At 34.1% G+C, this 22,580-nt stretch overlaps 2 protein-coding genes across 12 annotated transcripts in view; both read right to left on the bottom strand.

Moving 5' to 3' along the window:
- The window catches only part of mthfd2l (methylenetetrahydrofolate dehydrogenase (NADP+ dependent) 2 like), an 81,843-nt gene that overhangs the window by 54,704 nt on the left and 4,559 nt on the right, over window positions 1-22,580 (bottom strand). For 5 of the 11 annotated variants that reach the window (XM_087262811.1, XM_087262812.1, XM_087262810.1 and 2 more), the window contains 7 exons: window positions 21,499-21,621; window positions 20,040-20,192; window positions 19,653-19,760; window positions 15,620-15,712; window positions 13,447-13,572; window positions 10,511-10,578; window positions 6,699-6,810 (listed from right to left, as the gene is read on the bottom strand). In XM_087262811.1, the coding sequence (XP_087118937.1) occupies window positions 6,699-6,810; window positions 10,511-10,578; window positions 13,447-13,572; window positions 15,620-15,712; window positions 19,653-19,760; window positions 20,040-20,192; window positions 21,499-21,619 (781 nt within the window). In that variant the 5' untranslated portion in view covers window positions 21,620-21,621. 11 annotated transcript variants of the gene reach the window in all.
- On the bottom strand, window positions 654-6,678 carry epgn (epithelial mitogen homolog (mouse)). The gene is given in 5 exon segments (NM_001386684.1): window positions 654-1,225; window positions 1,399-1,551; window positions 3,949-4,066; window positions 6,282-6,392; window positions 6,505-6,678. Coding segments are annotated over 5 exon segments (447 nt in total). The 5' UTR covers window positions 6,515-6,678; the 3' UTR covers window positions 654-1,170.

Here is a 22,580-nt window from a genome sequence, read left to right as displayed (position 1 = left end):
AAAACTAATACATTTGACTGTTTTTTTTTTTTACCAAATTAGATAATTTGTTTATTTGTGCACAATGTTAAATGAAAACAGAAGTTAAATACTTATTTCTGTTTGAACACTGTTTAGTGCACCAACACTCTATTTTGACTCTTCCATTAAATTCATAAATAAACAAACCTGTCTGTTATCATTAGAGCCTTTGAGTGTGTATCCTTAAAGTCCTTTTAAGGCAAGCCATTTCACTCGGCAGCCATCTTTGAAATGCCCCTCGGACAATATGCTCAGGCACTTTGTCTGAATGGGGAAACAACAAATTCTCCAAAATTGCTTGCCAAGCTTATAAGATTAAATTTCATAATAGGAATCACCAATAAAATTAAACAGCTGTCTCGTAAGTTTCATTTCTAAACGTTTAAATCACACAGAATCTTCAGAAACTCACGGTCTTAACCCTTCCCCCGGAGAATCATCAGTCTATACCGATCAATGATTGGCTCCTGTACTGGAAGGCGGGGCTTCATTCACCATAGACCATTACACCTTTCCCCACTCAAAACTATACGAGTGACACGTCTTGTGTAGTTTGGGTATCTCTCTACATTAATGCAAATAACAAGGATACATGTTAATACAGTGAATTTCAAACAAAATCATCTACACTGTTTTCTCATTATTCAAATGAATTTTTATTGAACTTTTATACAAATCTGCCAATAAATAAATATCAGATAGAAATACATTATAGCACAGTTTACATATTATATATAGAATTATAATATAATTACAGCTAAACAATAAATATCTGTTAACTTACACAATACATTCATTAAACAGGCAGCAGATGACATTTAATTATGGATAAAAATAAATCTGAATAATAGTTCAAAACCATTTAAAATAATGCAAGGTATGAACAATGTGTGTGTGTTTAAACTTTACAGTCTCATTGTTTAGTATATTCACCACTAAAAGCAGAACAACAGGTTTAATTGATGTAAAAGTAATGTAAAATCTACTGTGGTTGATAAATTTTTACATGAATGTGTGGGAAAATATAGAGGCACAAACAGTGGCTTTGTAATTCTCGACCTGTCCTCTAGAGGGCGATACGTCTCACTTGTGGAGTCGTCTTGATCGTGTAAGTACTTTATTTAATAGCTTTATGTTTAATGAAATAATTTAAACCGAATGCTCAGAGCCACAGTTCTTGTAGGGCGGTGGTGACTTCTGACACCTGTTGAAACATAAACCAGAAAATATTCAGTTATCAATACAATGAATACTTTCATAACCATTGCACTAAATTGAATTGAAAGATTTTTAAAGAGTAAATAATTGAAAAACAATGCACAAAACATATAAATAATCAATAAATAAAGCATTTTTAGCTTAACGTCTGGGTTTTACCTTTTCTTTAAGCAAAAGAAGAGAAGTACAGTGAGCATTCCTAAAAACAAAACTACACCACAGCTGATTCCGATGACTTCTTCGGGACTAGACAAACTTCTCGTGTCCATGATGATGTGTTCACAGCGCACGCCACTGTACTTTTCATTACATCTGAGGATACAAGTGGAAAACGTTTTGTCAGGATGGTCTTCAAATGTAGATGTTCAACCATTACAGATAATGACATACAGTACAGTACATAGCTTGTAGACTGGAATTGTTGGGCTTCGTTCAGTAATAATTGCATGTTTTGTTAGCACAGGAGCATGTCTAATAAAAAATAAAGTAAAATCTAAGAAATGCTGCCCTCAAGATATCACAAGAAATGCCAAGTGTGCATTTAATAAATCTGTAACCTGAAATGGTTGTGCCCAACTGAGCCTGGTTTCTCTCGAGGTTTTTTTTTCCTTTACTTTTGTCAATTGGTAAAGTTTTGCTCCTCACCACTGGCTTTGTTTGGGACTTGTGGAGCTGCACATCGATTGATTTGCTCTTCAGTGTTTGGACTTTCAGCAGTGAAAGTGGAACTTTTTTTTTTTACAGTGTACTTTTTTCCCCTCTCATGTTCATTGACTTTTTGCTTGAAGATTTTTATAAATTTCTGCATTTATAACAACCGGACAACTTGAAATATTAACTTCAAACATACTGATGAGTTTGCAAAGAAAATGTAAATCTGAGACTCACTTTATATAACATATCAATCAGACAGTCGAGATCATTGATTTTTAAAGGAAACAGACCATAAATGAGCAGATTTTGTAACTGCATACAGTTCACTGGAAGCAACTGAACCAGGTTACTGCAAAATTAAAAGTCCTTCTGCATACCAAGGCATATACCCTAAAGCTTGCTTAACTCGTAATGTTAACTTATAACTCATAAGTTAAAACATGATTAACTTTGTTTAATAAGTTAATATTAATTATAAACGTATGGTGGCATGATTTATAAATCATATATATATTTGACATCGTAGAGAAATAAAAAAAGAAAAATCAGGATATGTTTGCTAATTAGTGCGTCACGGTGGCGCAGTGGGTAGCATGATTGCCTCAAGGCAAGAAGGTGTCTGGTTCAAGCCTCAGCTGGACTAGTTGGCATTTCTGTGTGGAGTTGGCATGTTCGCGTGGGTTTCCTCTGGTTTCCACCACAAGTCCAAAGACGTGGTGAATTGTGTAGGCTAAATTATCCATAGTTTATGTGTGTGAATGAGAGTGTACGGGTGTTTCTCAGTGATGTTGCAGCTAGAAGGGCATCCGCTGCGTAAGACATATGCTGGATAAGTTGGCGCTTCATTACGCTGTGGTGATCCCAGTTTAATAAAGGGACTAAGCCGAAAAGAAAATGAATGAATTAATTAATTGATTAATGTTTGCTACCTATACAGAAACATGAGCAGATGTTTAGAAAACCTAAAAAGAAAATTGCGTGAGCATATCAAATGATGGCCGAACATTTATTTAACTAAATATTTTCATACTCTTCCACTGTGATGTAATGTATTGTATAATATACTGCATATTAAAGAAAACCTTATATAAATTATATATTATACATAATTAATATTGTTAAAAATAAACATCGATCATGCATTAACAAGGCCACTTAGGGCACTTTTATTTCATATGCATGGTTTTAGTTCTTACATTTGTTCTGGCCTTTGGTTTATCATACATTTTGAATACATTTTAACACAAAAACTTTTTTTTGCCGAATCAAGATTTGTTCATGACAACAATTTTAGGGAAATGTGTGTGTGTGTGTGTGTGTGTGTGTGTGTGTGTGTGTGTGTGGGTGGGTGTGTTTGTGTGTGTGTGTGTGTGTGTGTGTGTGTGTACATGCTTAGTGAAAGTAATCCATGATCTCTAGACTTAGTGTTATTAATTTTTTATAAACTGGCTGAAATAAAATCAACTGCTGTAGTATTTTACAGTACCTGTTGCTAGTAAACTGAATGTGTCATTTTAAGTGGTATATCTGTAGCATTGTAAAATGTATTTGCAGTAGCATTTTTGTACGTTTTTTGTTAACTTTATTTTGATGGTCCATTTGAGTATTAGTAGACTGTCTGTTTAATATCTGTTGATGCTCCTTCAACAGACATTTAACTGACTATAAGAAATTTTGCAAGTACAAAGTCAAAGTCAAGTACAAAATGTCAACTTACACTAACCCCAAACCTAACCCCAACCTAGGTCTACTAATAATCTAATGAGAATTAGTTGATACAGTATTTAGATGCAATGTAGCTTAAATTCAACAAACGGATCATCAAAAAAAAGTGTGACCCTTTTTTAACATTGTAAATTCATGTCAACTGAAACTAGAAACTTGGGTGGAGCATCCTAGGGATCGTCCTATTTTGCAAATATCCAGAAGGCTTTATACACATTGAAGCCACAACCTAAGCTTCATGATTTCCTAGTTTGCTAATCAAACAAACATGAACAAGATAATCAGGAGGTCATGAAGATCAAACTGGGCTTTTTTGGTGTCCGTTCTCACCTGCAGATGGGGGTGTCCAGTTCAGTAGAAAACGAACACACACCATTGACACAGAATCCTTCATGTTCTGAACCGCAAGGCCTCTGAGCAGCCAGCACAAGAGGTTCCTCTTCAATTTCTATTGATAGACAAACACATAGTTAGAGTTTGACAGCATACGCATGAAGGACTGAGCTTAACTGAAAGGTATTCAGACTTGTGTCCACACGCCAAAGAGCCTGCATTCTTAACACCATGCACATGGGGGGAAAAACAAAATCTAAATTACATGTTTGCTCATTTTATAATCTACAAAAATGTGGATAAAGATTAAATGACACATTTTTTAGACACTTTTTTTAAAACAAGGGTTTAATATTTTGAAGTTTAAATTCTTATGTAGTTTTTAATCTTTATGTATTTTATTTATATTTGCCAAGTGCTGCTTAATAGGGAGAATTTTTTCCAACTAATTTTGAACATAATAGTTTGAATAACTCATTTCTTTTGTCTTTGCCACGATGACAGTACTTTATACTTTACTAGTTATTTTGCAAGACACCTGCAATTAGTGATAAAGCACAATTTAAAGCATTAAATAAATTAAAAAGTATCTAGGTTAAGTAGACAATTTAGGTTAAATAGGCAAGTAATTAGTTTGTAAGTGGTTTGTTCTGTAGCCAATAAAAAAAAAATCTAATGGGAGCTAATAGTATTGACGCTGATGACTTTTTTTGAATGTAAAAACTGCTTTTATTCCATCCACACATAAAGAAATAAGACTCTCCGGAAAAAAAAAAAAAAACAATACTGTAAAAATTTATTTTCATTGTTAAACATCACTTAGGAAAGGTTTAACACTTAAAAAATAAATAAACACATCATAGGAGTTTTTAATAAATATATCTCAGTGCCATCTTAATTTATCTTCTAAAATGAGTATTTTTTTCTTCTCAGCCTCTTAGGTTATGTTCACTTATTTTACTTGAAAGGGAAGAAAAAGAACCTATTCACTGGCATAAAACTGAAATTACTGAACATATACACAATAGCCTGAGAAAATGCTCCTTTTATAATAATAATAACAATTAATAAACTTTCTTTTTATATTGCACCTTTAAAAGTTGCATCTTTACGCACTTTACAGACATCAAGAAAAAAATATAATAATTAAAAATAATTAAAAACACATAAAATAATAATAATAGATCTAAAAATCATATTAAAGTCAAATAAAATCCTTTAAGTTGGAGGTGTTTTGCATCTGAACTCTTCATATGGACTGTTCTTTAAAATTCTCAGTTTCTCTAGATTTATGATTTGCAGTAGCAATTGTTATTTTTTTCTGTAAACTACTAAGATTGAAAACAAAACAAGCTTCAATTTAAAATATTTTTGAGCTTTAGGACTGCAATTTAGAGCTTTGTTGATGCAAAATTTGAGCTAAAGATGCCATATTCTCAGACATATATCTTTATTTTTACATAACACAATATTTGGTGAAACAACTATGATTCTAAATTATTGACAACCAGATGTAAAAAAATGCACTAAATTACAATATTTTTATTTCCAATTTGGAAGAAATGCCATCAGACCTTTACAGAAGTACACTTTTAGAATTACTCAAAGCCATTCCAAATTATCATTGTGGTCTTCAAGTGGTCTCTTCATTTTTTTTCATAGCTACCCCCATGAAGAAATACTAAATATAGCAATTTATGTTTTTAAAACAGACTATAGTTAAATGATCTATACTGTCTATATTATTGAATTCATAACTCTTTGGTAATGAATGCTACAACCTACTTCAGAATCAACTATAATAAACTGATAAACAGCAATTACTACTGTGACATGCTTTAGATTTGTACAATGTAGTGTATTGTAGATGAATATATCCTATAGTTATACAATCACTAAATCATTAGGTAATTTGCTTATATATCTACAGTTGTTGTGTTACCATAGCAACTATAGTATTATCAAAAGAGACAAATTTAAGTACTTAGTTCAAAAACACTACAGTGTTTAAATACATTATTTTAGTATTTTTTTTTTTCATGTGGGTGTACATACTGTGTTAGAGTCCATATCAAATACTGTATTTGATAGCTATCATAAAAAAGGATGCATGATATGATACAATGATAACACTTTACAATAAGGCTCAATTATGTAAGTTAATGCACTTTTTTTGCATGATCAAACAATGAATATTTCATTTATTGCAGCAATTTTTTTTTCATCTTTGCTAACTTTCATAAACAAAAAATATAGCACTTGTTAAACTGTGCACTGTACTGCTTTACTGAATGGAATTGTAAGGTGTCTGTGTGTGTGTGTTTACTTACCATGACTATAAAGCAGGTTTTCTGTTGTGTTGTTCAGAAGCACATCCTCTGATTTCTCCTGAGCGTCTCCAAGTCCAGAGAAGAGGAAGAGCACCAGCATCAAACCCAGTACTGATGGAGTATTAAAACCACATTCAAGTTACTACACATATTTTCTATCTTTTAAATAAAAAAAACTAAGCAGTTATTAGCTTCTAATGTTATGAAAATCATTCTGACTCACCCTGTGTCATGTTGTGCCACAAAAACAGTTGGGTTTCGACTTGAGATTCTTCCTTAAAACTCTGCTGCTCTCCTGAAGAAAGTGCTTTTCTCCTCACAATTTATACTGTCCTTCTGTACACCTTTGTGCGTCACCAATTGTGGCCAATCATTTTTAACAGGAACTCCAATGAATCCAGTCTTTTTTAGCCATACCTGTATAATGTCCCGCATCACTTCCTGATCCAGACGCAAGTAACAAGCACAGACGTGTTTCTGCCCACTCCACGATTTTCTTTTCTTCAGTGACCAAAGTATTTGCCTGTAGCTGCAAAAGTAGACTCTTAAGACTCAGTTTAACATAAAAAAGAATTATTTTTCATGATTACATTTGTCTTAATGTTTACATTTGTTTTAATGCTCATGTCCTGTCACATAACAAAAGGCCCAAAATGTTACCAAAAAACCCTGTTTCTGTTGTCTACGTAACATTAGACCGAAACTGGGAATCTGACATCCCATTTAGTGGTTAGTGATGGATAGGTGATGTAAGCATGTAGGCATGTATGTATGAATGAATGCATGTATAAATATACAAAAAACAACAAATAAAAAAAAAAGTGAGTGAATAAATTAAATAATCATGGAAATTAATCAAAAAAGTAAACAAAATAAACACAATAATAAATCAATTCAAATAATAATAATTCTAAATAAAATAAAACTGGTCACACTTTACAATAGGGTTCATTAGTTAATGTTAATTAATGCACTTACTAACATGAATTAACAATGAACAGTACATTTACTACGGTATTTGTTCATGTTAGTTAACGAATGAAAATACAGTAGTTCATTGTTAGTTCATGTTAACTCATGGTGCATTAACTAATGTTAACAAGCACGGACTTGGATGTTGATAATGCATTAGTAAATGTTCAATTATGATTAATAAATGCTGTACATGTGTTGTTCATGATTAGTTCATGTTAGTAAATGCATTAACTAATGAACCTTATTGTAAAGTGTTACCATAAAACTAAACTAAATAAAATTTTAAAAATAAATAAATAAATAAAATTAATAAATCCACAATGAGAAGAAGCTTTATCCATCATTGTAACGTTAAATACATCATCAATAACGATTATTTTTTGTATTGTTTACATTTTGGACCCAAGAGATAACATTTTTTTCATCATTTACTCCCCCTCATGTTGCTCTAGACATTATCATTTTCTGTGGAACATGTAAAAAGATATTTAAAACCATGCAGGTGGCAAAACCGTTTTGTTTACTGGCTTCCACTATCTGGACAAAAAGATGTCAAATCAAAACAAAAAAAGACAGACATTTGACAAAATCTCGTCTTTTATGTTGGAGATGAAAGTCAAACAGGTTTGGACATGAGAGTGAGTAAACTTTCAATGAGTAAAGCTTCTCATAGTACACAACTAAAATTTAAAACCATTTAACTTTGATAAGAATCAAATCTCTTTCAAATATTCTTTAATGTGATACTGCAAGAAAACAAAAGCTATAAAAGGAATAGATTATGTTCTAGCCGAGCCTCCGAAAATGAAAATTCTGAATATCTGAATATGAAATATCCGAGCTGATCTTTTTCACACAACAAAAGGGATCAGTGACCAAAAAAACGACTAAAAAAAGTGCTCAATTTGATCTCTGAAATTTGCATTTGCAGACATTTACACTTTAAGATGTGTTACATTGGCTTTGAAATCAATGATCCAAACATCATGGATTTTTTTATTGCCATTCATGAGCTTTGAGATATATAAAGGAGATGGTATTCATTGAACAATGACTTACATTACTGATCTGTTCCTCATTCATAAAACAGTATAAAAACCTGTGCTTGGAAGTTTTTGTTTTCGTTTTGTTTTTAAAGATGTTTCTTTCACAGTCTGTTTCAGGGCAAATAAATATCCACTTTATGAAATTTGTAAAAAAAAAAAAAAAAAAAAAAAGAATCAAGTATTTTTAACTTAATGTTTTTTATTGTAATTATTGGAAGTTTGGATATAAAGGACCCAAAAATGCAAATAAAAGTGTTTGATGAAGACCATAAATCACACAGATAAACAAAACTTTGTGCTTCGAGGCAATAAAAATAATATACATACACATATACACAAAAAACAGTTTGTGTGTATATACACATATCTGCATAATAAGCATTGATGTGGTTACATAGTAGATAAAATAATAAATAAAATAAATAGTAAATAAATATTAAATACAGCAGCATTGTTGTGTTTTTTGCCATTTTGTTGTAAAGAATTTAAACTTTTAAAACTCTGGTGCAAAAATGTTACATTTTTGTTTTGTTTTTCCACTATTGGGCCGAAGAGATCTGTTAGCTTAACCTTTCCATTTCATGTCAAATTGGCTCAGTCAACGCAGAAGCACTTACACTTACACTCTCGTGCAGATAATGGAACTCTATGGAATGTAATACAAATGCGTCGGATGTTGCCTTGTGTAATGTAAACAAATGATATGGATGATGATCGAATATTTAAGTGTTAAAGACTTCTGTCTTCTGATATTTACTTCATTTAATACCAATACCAAACACACAAACAAATAAATAAATAGTGCGGTAGGGAGAAACAGGCAGTCGGGCAAAAGAGTGGCAACATCATGCGCTCTACCAGCCAAGCGTGTTTCAGCACAGTTGTCTTACCATGCCTAGAATTCCGAGCCGAGAGCGGTTTGTAATTATGTCACAACGTTCCAGGCTCACAAGGAAACAACTGGAGCCATACCTGAATGTTCCTCACATGGCACGATAGTGGAAAAGCAGCTTGGTAAAATTTTCGGCACTCGCCCAAACAATCCTTGGCGAGAACTTAAAACGTAAAAATAATTTTAACACATGGAAATGTTTAGCACTACACAAAAAAAATCTTACTGAAAGTCTATTTGAAACAAGGGGATAATTCAACCAACATTAAAAGTCATTATTTTCTCACCCTTCAATTGTTCCAAACCTGTTTGACTTCCTCTCTTCTTTTGAATACAAGAAAGCTGGGAACCATTGACTTCCATCGTATTGGTTTCGTATTGAGGTCAATGGTAACAGGTTTTCGGGTTTGAATGTTCAATAGAATAAAGAAACTTATAAAGCTTTGGAACAACTTGAGGGTGAATAAATAGTGAGTAATACTTTTTTCTGAGTGAGTGGGTGGGTGAACTACCCCTTTAACATTTTTCTTTTCTTTTGATTCTCTTGCAGTTTCGATGTTAGGCAGATTCTGAAAACACCCTTTTCATATCAGATTTATAGTTGAAAAATATGACATAACTATAATTTAAATACACATACAAAAAACATTGCTGAATAAAATTACAGTACATTCATTTAAATGAAATAATAATAACAATATTCAATTAAAAAAATAACATATGAGCAGCACCAGAGGATCAAAATAATTTCCTGAGAAAAGCATAATGTCCTTTAATATTTTGCATTAGTGTCCACAGATTCTTTTGTCAGACACCTGAGAACCAGCTATTACTCTGCCATGAAGCCACCTGTCAAGTCCCACCGAAACTCTCCAGTAAAAAATGATGCAAGACTTCCGACTTCAATGAGGCATTGTAAGGAAGGAAACACTACCCTTATACAGCAAGACCCACCTTATTTTCTTAACCTAACACTGTTCAATATGCAGCAACTTCTTAGAATCAATCTAATTTTTAAGGAGAGAACTAGTAAGAAAAAGTTAGGAAAGAATTAGGGTGTAATTCCTGTCATGGATGTGCATGGTGGCCATGCCAACAAAAGGTAGAGAGCCTGTTACAGCTTGCTGATGGGCAGGGAAAGGAAGTTGTAGGGGAAGCTTGCAGAGGCTTGCATTTATAATCAGGAAACGAACAAATAATCCCAATTAAAGTATCCAGACTTCGTCAAGTGCTTGCATCTTTTCCAGTTTAATAGCAGGTTTTGTGCTTCAGTATGTTGGGGCATTTTTGGCAGCAGTGACTGTGTTTTTCATTACCATGGCGATGGTCATTGGTCCGACTCCTCCAGGCACGGGAGTGATGAATCCAGCTTTCTCCTTCACAGCTGAGCAGAGACAAAAAACAAGTCTTAAATAACACTCTCCTTAAGCCAAGTATTTCTTTTATACTTCTGAGAGAATAAACCATCAATCTTGTTGCTAAGTGACATCTGGTTACTGTAGCCAAGGAATGCACAACAAGCTCTATACAAGAGCCTGTGATTGAGAAATGATTATCAGATAGATTGACTGACGCACGTGCAGAATTACATTTCATTTTAAATGTATAAATCATTCAAAAATTAATGACATTCATTTATTTTAAGTACATTGTGTCTTTCTCTCTCCCTCTTCTAAAGACAGCCTTGTGTGAGGAACAAACCAAATCACAAATCATCTTTTACTGAAAATCTTGACAACATTTTAACTCAGATCAGATATGTGATTGTTCACAAAATTTATTTTAAATTATAATTTGTGACCCTGGACCAAAAACAATGTTCAAACAAGGTATGAATGAAAATGATAGATTTTTCTTTTTTTACACAAAAAAAAATCTGTGAAGTAATAAAGGTATTTTGTAAACTGTGTGTATGTATGTATGTATGTATGTGTATATATATATATATATATATATATATATATATATAACTCTATATTTTGGTCATGACAGCATATATTGACATGACAGCATCACACAGTTGCTGCGGATTTGTCGGTTGCACATCCATGATCCAAATCTCTCGTTCTACCACATTTCAAAGGTGCTATATTTGATTGAGGTCTGGTGACTGTGAAGGCCATTTGAGTACAGTAAACTCAATGTCATGTTCAAGAAACCAGTCTGAGATGATTCTCGCTTTATGACATGGCGCGTTCTCCTGCTAGAAGAAGGCATCAGAGGATGGGTACACTGTGGCGCTGACACGATGCTCAGTTGGTATTAATGAGCCCAAAGTGTGCCTGAGTTTGCTGTTCTTAGCTGACAGGAGTGGCACCTGGTGTGGTCTTCTGCTGCTATAGCCCATCCGCCTCAAGGTTGAAAGTGTTGTGCGTTCAGAGATGCTCTTCTGCATACCTCAGTTGAGGTTATTTGAGTTACTGTTGCCTTTCTACCAGCTCGAACCAGTGTGGCGATTCTCCTCTGACATCAACAAGGCATTTGTGCCCACAGAACTGCCGTTCACTGGATATTTTCTTTTTTTTGGACCATTCTCTGTAAACCTTAGAGATGGTTGTGTGTGAAAATTTCAGTAGATCAGCAGTTTCGGAATACTCAGACCAGCCTGTCTGGCATATTAAATCACCTTTTCTCTCATTCTGATGATAAGTATGAATTGCAGCAGATTGTCTTGATCATGTCTACAAATGCCTTGAAATTTGCTTTAACGGGCAGTTTGACAGGTGCATCTGATAAAAAGTCCAGTGAGTATATATCAAAACTCATTTTTGATTAGGACCATACCTGTACATTGCTAATAACTTCATTAGGACACCTTTAAAGGTGATATTATCTTTATTTAGATTTTTTTGAACACTCAGATTCCAGAATGTCAAATTGTTGTCAAAAGATCTTGGGTCAAAAATATTGAGTCAGCCAAATATTGTCTTATCCTAACAAACATGTGATGCATAAATGTTAATTAATGTTAAAAAAAACCTGACACTTATTTTTGTTGTCCTGGATCACATTTATAAAATGGAATTAATCAGTTCTTAACCTAAATTCACTGGACAATTGCACAATTCTGTGGGATAAATCAATATTATCCTGGGGATAAATTAAGAACCAAAAAAATATTTTATTACAGAAATGTTTAACAAAACCTCTTTAATATTTTGTTAATTTCAATGAATTATTGTTTAGATTCATAATTTCCTGGTTTCTCCTTCATTTTCAGTTTCATTAGCTCCGCGGAAAGGAGGAACAATTCAAAGATCTGTCTGCTAGGTCATGAAGGGGCAACTGCAGTCTAGAAAGGTACAGAGAGGTCACTGTCATGGACAGAATGCCATGACCTTCTGCTGTCTATCAAATATAGCTAGAAGCAGAAACACCAAATTGAACAGAGGCAGACAAGACTCAAGAAACTGAAAGAGTCCATAGATGTCGAGTCTCCAGACTACTGCAATGGCTGTAGGAGGATTCTCAAGGGTCTAACTAGGGGCAATGGGGGTATTTATGATGAGTGGTACGAGGGCCAAAAGCCGTGGGAGAGAATGAGGGCAGTGGAGCACAAGTTAATGAGTGACACAGAGGAACTCCAAAAGGATAAAAGAAGGAGCTGCGAAAGTGGTAGATGAAAAGAGGACCAAGCCTGAGATATTTACACTGCTGTTTTATTTATGTTTATGAGGAAGACATCCATAAGGGCCTGTCACATACTTTTATTTTGTTGATTTAAGTTACATTTATCTTTTTACACCTCCCACCTCCTACTTCCCATGACTTTGAACTTTGTAATAATATAATTCATTAACAAATGTATTTTAACAATTATTGGTCATCCCAAACTGGTTAGGTATCCCATATCCAAACTGTATACTTTTATCCCAGTAATAGAAATAACAATACTAGAAGTCTAAAGCAATTTCAATGGTGACATAAATTATGGTTTGTTGCCCTAACACAAAGCTATGTGGCTTCAGCTGACTTGTAAAATAGTGCACAAGTTCTACAGCCCATTTTCATGGTGTTTTGCATCCTTTTTAAAGCTTTAAGCTCCCCATTTTGTTCAACCAGAAGAAAACGTTCATGCTAGTAAGCTTTAACTCAAGAGCTTAAGCTAAAACTGAAAAATTCAAGTTAAAATTGAGGGAAACAAAATAAATATTTAAAAGGAAAAATGCTAAACATGAATAATAGTATTTACACAATTTTAAAAATGTCTTCAAATGCTATGAGAACAATAAAGCAATCATGTCTTGTTTACCTTCAAAATCCACATCTCCGACAAGACGAGATTTACCAGTGACTGGATCCTGCATGCGGTTTATGCCGACATCAATAACTGCAGCTCCTTCTTTTACCATATCTGCCGTTATTAAGTGAGGCACACCTGATGACAAATTTATTACAATCATCAAGCAGCTGTTCAGAAAGATACTTTCTTGAAGGAAAACAATACTATTATTTTCTTATTCAAACATATTTAAAGTAAGCATGAATAATGTTTAAAGTCTGCATCACCAAATGTTGCTGAGACCTTTATTTCAGTATTTTGATTCGCAAAGCCAAAACAGAAAAGGTTGGGACAGTGTGAAAAACATTTTTAAATTTACTTTGACTTGTATTTCATTGCAGAAAATCCAACAAACATTATTTAATGTGTTCCTCGTGATTTAAAAGGGTTTGAAATTAAACAGGTATTCCAATTTTGGCTCTTGCAACACATTTTAAAAAAAGTTGGAACAGTAAAGCATTTACCACTTTGTAATGTTGCTATTCCTTTTCACAACACTAAAAAGACATTTAGTAACTAAGGACACCAAGTGATCAAGTGTTTCAGATGTAATTTTGTCCCATTGCTTCTGCAAACAAGTTTTAAGGTGGGCAACAATATGGGGTCTTCGTTATCGCATTTTGCACTTTAAAACGCGCCACACATCCTCTACTGGAGACAGATCGGGACAGCAGGCAGTACCTGTATCTGTGCATGTGCAGAATGTGGTGAATTATCTTGTTGAAATATGCATGGGGGTTCCCTGGAAAAAAGGCAACATATTGTGCTCCAAAATCTCTGTACTTTTTAGCATTAATATTGCCATCACAGAATTTTTTTTCACAGAACATTTTCACTGGTATTTGTGGATGTTGTTGTACTTGACAAAGGTTTGCCAATGTAGTCCTGAGCCCATGTGGTGATATCACATATAGATGAACGATGATTCCTGATGCAGTGACGCCTGAGAGATCGGAGATCACAGTAGTTCAGCTTAGGATTGTGCCCTTGTCCTTTATGCACTGAAACTCCTTCCTTGAATCTTTTAATATGTTATGCACTGTTAAAGATAAAATATCTAAATGTGTACCTATCTTTCTTTGTGGAAAATTGTTTTTAAACATTTCAATCATTTTCTCACATAATTGTTGGCAAACTAGCAATCCACGGCCCATCTATGCTTCTAAAGAACGAGAACTTTCTTGGATGCTGCTTTTGTACCAAATAATAATTACAATCACCTGTTGACATCACCTGTTTTAAATCACATCATTATTTAACCAATGTACCTGATTACCAGCCCTAAATCGCTCCTTTCTTAAGCTGCGGTCACACTAGAGTTTGAGCTTGCAAAATTTTGTCATGCAGTGCTGCGAAAAGGGGTGGGATTAAACAAGCTCATTAGACATTTAAAAAAGCGAGCGACTGCTTCACGTTTTAAATTTCTGTCCAGAGAGGTCATGTTTTGATCCTCGATTGGTCTCACTCAATCAAGTAATGCGATTTCGCAGGTCAGAGTTCACCAAGTTTAAACTTTGCCCTGCAGCAACCTGCGAAACTTGACGCATGGCCCTGCGTTTCTGGTCTAACGCATTTGCGTGTGTATGAATGGAAGTCTATGGGAGGAAAAGCCCAGTGTGACCGCAGCTTCACTTAACAACTGAAACAGAATATTGAGTAGGAGGTGGGGCTTTCATTTGCCTATCATTCCCTTATAGCAAACTAACTGTAAGAGACGGTATGAATATGCAATTGCTATGACAGCCCTTAGGTTGATGTCAACAGTAAAACCACCACTGCAAATGCATAAGCAAATAGGCACACTTTCATTGAAGATAACCAAAACAAACAGTAGATTAACTTTCACTGATTAATTATTCACTTTAAAATATAGCGAATCAAGTTAGCAAAATAAGCATCAAAAATTAGGATTTCAAGCAGGCTTTAGACAAACTCAAATTACATTACATGTCTACTTATGGAAAAATAATGTGTTTTAAATGTGTTTCATGAACAAAATCTTAATAAGGAAGAATATAGTCAGTTAGTCATTATTAGAAAGTAAATGTTAGTGAAATGCAGTTATCAAAATGCAACTGCTGACCAATCAGAATCAAGTATTCTAGGGAGCCATGTAATAATACAGAAAAACAAAACGCCTGACCTGCAGCTGCAATCACGATATCAGCCAGCCTGGCGAGTTCTTTCAGCCGTGGTAAAGGAGTGCATCTATGAGCCATTATAACAGTGGCATCACCTGGGAAATACAATACACATTGTCAAATGTATGAGTTTACACAATCAGTGAATGTATAGCAGACTTTATGTTGATACAATCACATAATGTAAGTCATAACCAGCGCCAGATGGAATCTGCTGAAGTTTTTTGCTATTTCTGCTGAGAATTTTGGTAAAAATCTGTGGATATCTGCGGAATTATTTTAGAAGTATCATAACTAAAACCTTAATATGTAAAATAAAAAGTAATACTTTCTTAACTTTTATTTAATGTTTAAATTGCAAATCCAATTAGATGCACTTTATTTGGTAAACAAAGCAAGTCTCTCATATAATATATCCAGTAAAAGTCAAAAAATACTACTATACAAACTGCATTGTGCATAAATCAGATAAACATTTTCATATTAGGTCAATAATAGTACTGTAATTAATTAAAAAACTCAATAAATATAGATTTAGACACATTTACTCAAGCAAATAAACAGAATTAATGATGGGCTAAAAATCTGCAGAAATCTGCGGAAGTCTGCGGAAAATCTGCGGAATGCTGCGCGCCCAGATTCTGTGTGGGCCTAGTCATAACTCTGAATTGTCAATATACATGTATTAATCAGCTAATTACCAGTGCACTCAGTAAACTTTAGATGTAGCAATTTATGTACTGTAAATTAGCTTTTGTGTACTCAGTCTGTTTTATGTTTCGAAGATCTAAGTGCAAAAAGAATTTAGTTTTTGCTCCATAATAAAGATGTTATTCAGAAATAAGACATCAATAACTCTAATCGACATCCAGATTTTACATCCATAGACTCATTTATTTCAAGCCACTTGATTTGAGACATATTTTCCCAAAAAAATTTAAAGGTGGGTGGTTCGTGCCCAACGGCTAGATGATGAAATTAAACAGCAAAAATTCCAAGAATGTGCAACAGCACATAAAGCAAAAGGTGTCAAATGTGTCTAATCACAGGGCTCATTCTGCAAAAGCATCGGATGTAGTAAATAAAATGGCAGGAACATTAATTATAATGTGAAGCTTACCGCTGTCACGGGACCTCAAGATTATACATATTTCCCTAAAATGTTTCTTCACGTAACCGCAAGTTCACTTTTATAACTGTGAAAGGCTATGAGTCACACACCAAAAAATGTAAGCAAAATCAGGGCAGCTTCTATCATTGAACAAGGAATTTTTACATGTTAGAGCAAACCTACTATTAAAATGATTGATTTCACAACTCAATTTAAGCATGTCTTGCATTGCACAAACCTAATCGCAACTTTGGATCTAAATACAAGTTTTCCTGTTCTAACAATTATACACTTCCAGAATGAGGAAAGAACTGGTCTCTCCCCTTCCTTTGTTCCAAGAAGCATTACAAATGTATTCTTTATAAAAATTTATTAAAAACTTCCTGAGTCCTGAGCATGTTTCTGGAGATATGCCAATGTCAGCGATGACGCAAGAACTTAGAAAGAAAGAAAGAAAGAAAGAAAGAAAGAAAGAAAGAAAGAAAGAAAGAAAGAAAGAAAGAAAGAAAGAAAGAAAGAAAGAAAGAAGGAAGAAAGGATTTACTTTTAATATATATCATTTTATAATTTGCACAGATGTAAAATACATATATATTAATAAATTTTAGCACTTTTAATAATTTGATATTATGCCAAATAATAAGCATAAAATATCTCTTTTGTTTGAACATATAAGTGTGCATTATAATGGATTTTAAACATTAAAAATACTCCTGTTTTACATTTTATTTTTACATAGAGAAGCATGAAAATGGTTTCAGTGGATTTCCATTTATACAATGAGTTGGTGATAACAGGTAACAGTCAACATTGATCTTTGATAGTATTGATGTAACTGCTTGCATCACCAGCGCCTACATGCAAGGTTTATTCTGTGAATCTGTAATTCACAATCGTCTCACTCCCCTTCAACAAACAGTGTGACTGGGTTGTTGCTTTATTGATTGGAATTCTGAAAATGGACCTTTTGAAAACATGTTCCAATGAAAAAAAAATTTAAATGAATACATTTGTTTTTCAAATAATCATCTGTTCGCAGTAAAGCCTTGTTCTTCCAAACCAAACACTGTTGATAACTAGTCTTAAAGTCTAACATTACAAAAATGTCACTGCAAGGTTTATTTCTTTTGTTTAGTTTTTGTTTTTCTTGCAGTTTCCTTTCAATTCATGTATTTATGGGTGTAATAACACACATGGTTTTCACATTCTGTGCAAGGACCACTGTCTTATAAATCAACCATAATTTCTCAGCAGTATGTAAATATGAAAAAAACATAGAGATACATTTAAATGTTACCATGTCTTTAACTTGTTACTACTGCATTTAACCATTTTTAATATTACTATTATTATTAAAGAGCCCATATTATGGGTTTTTGAAAATTCCCCTCCATGTAGTGTGTAACACAGCTCTAAGTGAAGTGAAGTATCCAGCTAAGGCTTAAATCTGTAAGAATACAGTGTTTAAAACGGTTGATTCATCTATAAAAGAGTCGACTCATAGTGCTTCAAACGAGTCGCCTTGATACCGATTCATTAGGTGTTTCGCCATGACGTACGAACGAAACCAAGTTATTCACGTGCACGCGCAAACCCGGAAGATTTCAAACCTGAGGCCCCGCCCTCTGACGCAGAAACCCAGACACACACACACACACACACACACACACACACACACACCCACAAACACACACACAAACATGCCGGTCGATTGAAGTCACACTGCAGATGGATATTATATTGAGTCTCTACCCAAAGATGAAACATCAGCATTATAACCAAGCAGTTGGAAACTACTGGAAACTGCATGCTACAAAGAATACTTCATCTGCGTTTGTTAAAGGAAGGATCAGTAAAGAGTAACTTACTGATGGACGTCAGGATGGGTTTCCATTTCTCAAGTGTAAGTACGTGCGGTTAAAGTTGTTGCCTCGTTGACTCTAGCTTGCAAATGTATTTGTATTTGTGATTTGTTACTTGTAACCGGTTGTACTGTATCCGGTTAACTGGCTATATTCTCTTATCGTGTGCAAAGTCACGTTAAAAACGCGACGCGTGCTGCTTTGTTTATGGAGCTCCGTGGTAGAGTTCTGCAATAAATTTCCGAATAAATCGCGGGAGCGGTCGGTAACGGGTTTAATTTGGGACGGGAGCGGGCTGTCTAGCAATATCACGGATATTGCTATGCGAATGAGAAAGAGAGAGTCTGCTTGGTGCTTGTGTGTGTGTGTGTGTGTGTGTGTTAGTGCGCACGCGCGCGTATGAGAGAGAGAGCGAGCGAGAGCGAGCTTTGTGTGCTTGGTGCGGTGTGTGTGTTTATACAGACATCTTGGCTGTCTGGACTGTATAGCTGGGTGACTTTTGGTTGTGTTCTCCCCCGCTCTAGCGGGATCGGGCGCGGCGGGCAGAAAACGGAGCGGGTTCTCAGGCTAAAACCTGGCGGGTGCGGGCGGAAGCGGGAGCGTTGTCATCCGGAGGTGTGTGTGTTTTTGTGTGTGTGTGGGAGCTAAAATCCACGCCTACACTATCGAGCGTGTATGAACTGTGATTACTTTTTATATTGCTGATTAGCTATTGGCCATTTCACTCTCTGACTGAAGGCAGTCGACCAATCGCAACAGGCTGTCATTGGTCCAATCAGCGCAGATTAGCTTCGCGCTAAGGAGGGGTTTGGGAACAAATGAATCACTGGACGATTCATACGGGAGTCGCTGGGATAATTAGGTAAAAATAAATGCAGATTATAAGACCATAAAAGTGTTTTTTGACCTTGCATGCATATTAGACTGTTGTTGGAGACCCTTACAACCAAGATATGACCCTATTTCATGTATAATATGGGCTCTTTAATACTATTCATAATAATAATAATAATAATCTATGAAATTTAAAAAATAGAACTGTTAAATAGACAATAATCACACCTCCAGATCGTTCATGCTTTCTATCTGAATGCAGCAGCATTGCAATAGGCATCCCAACATTCTTGGAGCGTCCAACAACGAGCACATTTTTTCCAACAGTTTCAAGTCCTATACAAAAAAAAAAAAGATAAAATTTCAGTAAACATTAATAATTCAATTGTACAAATTGCCCATGGCACGGAAAAATCATCAATAGACAGATAAAATTGCAGAAGTATATTTTCAAACCTTTTAAGTAATACAAACTGACACTGGATACCATTGTTACATCTGCTGCTGACCGTTGTAATCATAGACAACCCAATCAAATCTCTGCTGGGGACGCAATACGAGAGCTCTGAGAAACTGTATTCACCCTTCGAAGAACATGTGAAAGTTGTCCCATACCTGTTCTTCTGATGATTTCCCACACTGCCGCAGCTGTAGCTGGTATCATACACCTCTGGTCCAAGCAGAGTTTCCCGATGTTTACAATGTGGAATCCATCGACATCCTTTTCTGGGGCGACAGCATTGCATATGGCTCTCTCATTGATGTGCTCTGACATTCAAAATATAAAGTCACTTTTGCAAACCTTAACCATAGACACACCAGCTAAAGTGATTAGTGATTGGGATTGGGACATAGTGTATTACGATAAGGCCTGTCACGATATTTAGTTTTAGACCCATGATATATTGTACCAAAATACAGTACGCTGTGATAAATTTTATTATTGTCATTTTAAGATTATTTTATCCCACTCATTATATTGCCAAAATGGCAATATAAATCCATCATAATGCAAGTATACCTTTTAAACACCAAATATTTTATTCTTAAGATTATTTGATTTAACTATAGTAATTTTAACAATTTAATATTTAGAAATTGGAATCAGAATGTGAAAATATACATCCTTAACAAATAAATAATCAATTCATTCATTTTCTTTTCGGCTTAGTCTCGTTATTAATCAGGGGTCACCACAGCAGAATGAACCACCAACTAATCCATCATATGGTTTACACAGCAAATGCCCTATATTCACTTATACCGCGGGGGAAACTAGAGCACCTGGAGGAAACCCACACCAACATGGGGAGAACTTGCAAACTCCACACAGAAATGCCAACTGACTAGCCGGGCTCGAACCAGTGACCTTCAGCAAGTCAGAATTATTAGCCCCCCTGAATTATTTGACCCCCTGAATTATTAGACCCCCTGTTTATTTTTTGCCCTAATTTCTGTTACCGGAGAGCAGATTTTTTTCAAAACATTTCTAAACATAATAGTTTTAATAACTCATCTCTAATAATGAATTTATTTTTATCTTTGCCATGATTACAGTAAATAGTATCTGACTAGATGTTTTTTTCAAGACACTTCTATACAGCTTAAAGTGACATTTAAAGGCTTAACTAGGTTAATTAGGTTAACTAGGCAAGTTAGGGTAATTAGGCAAGTTATTGTATAAAGATGGTTTGTTCTGTAGACAGTCGAAAAAAATAGCTATATATATATATATATATATATATATATATATATATATATATATATATATATATATATATATATATATATATATATATATATATATTTTTAGTATCACCAAATTTATTGATATCATAGCCATGTGTGGCAAGATAAATCAGTATATTGATTATTGTGACAGGCCTAAAAACAATTAACTATATACAGAATTTAGATTTAGCTTGTTTCACTAAATGTATTAAAGATCTTAACACTGAATGACCCCGGTCCTTTCCTACAAAGCATTTTAAAATTTAGACAATATTTACAAGTATTTACTAAACAAAATATAATTTGCCATTTTGCATTTTTATTCAATAGTATAGAATATTACCTGGAAGAGGAAGTTGGACCAGCAAGCCACTAATGTTTCTGTCTCTGTTGAATTTATCAATCAGCTCCAGCATCTCCTCCTGAGATACAGATGACGGCCTGAAGATTGTGCTGCTTGACATGCCTTTTAAACAAGTCAAGTTTCAACAAAAGATTAGTGAAAACATGCTCTTGCTTCACTTTGTCTATTTTACACCACCAAAATAAACTTTAGTTCACATAAAAATATATCATCTTTACTTGCCCTCAGGTCTTTACAAACTCATAAGAACTCATTTGTTCATCTTAATGTAACTAACTGTAAATCTTTGTGAGACTTATGGACTCCTTTCACATTTTCAGGGTCCTCAGAAATAAAAATTGTACAATAGAAACTAATTAACTTCTGTTAGTGCTGAATGGAAGATAATGTCAATTGTCAATCTATTTAGTATTCATATTTTCAACAATAGCAGAAATAAATGTTAGATTGCATCACCATAGCTTCCCAAAGCAGTAAAATATCCAAAAACACTCCAGACAAAGGAGAGAATGATGTTTTTCAAAATAACCATAATAAAATAAAGCACATGACTTAAAAATCAGGTTTCAGAAGATGACTTCTGCAATGAGACTTTGCATCACATTTAAATTAATTCCTTTTATTCAGAACTTTAAATAATTGAACCCAGCAACTACAATATATAAATAATTTCACAGTACTGTCTAATTACAAATTTGAATTTTTTCCAATATTCTTACACATAAAATTATGTCTATTTCTAGTAGGCATCTAGTCTAAATATTTTTAAATCAATAAGCATTTACTTGAGAAGCAAAATGAAATAAAAAGTTGTTGTTGTTGTTGTTGTTGTTTCTGGGAATCTGATTAAAATGAGGTGAAGTTTATGGTTTAAACAACAAATATCTGCAAGTTATCTCAAAAAAATCTGAAGTAGCAGATATAGGTTCTTGTTTATATCATAAACACTTTTTTCTAGTCACATTTCTAAGAAAACAATAATTAATTCTGTTGATTTGAAGTCATATTTTGGCTTAAAACATGTTCGTTCATATATATATATATATATATATATATATATA

This window comes from Danio rerio, chromosome 8, assembly GCF_052040795.2.
Source record: "Danio rerio strain M-AB ecotype USA chromosome 8, GRCz13ab, whole genome shotgun sequence".
Classification (NCBI taxonomy): domain Eukaryota; kingdom Metazoa; phylum Chordata; class Actinopteri; order Cypriniformes; family Danionidae; genus Danio; species Danio rerio.
This window is presented reverse-complemented; position numbering and strand designations above follow the sequence as displayed.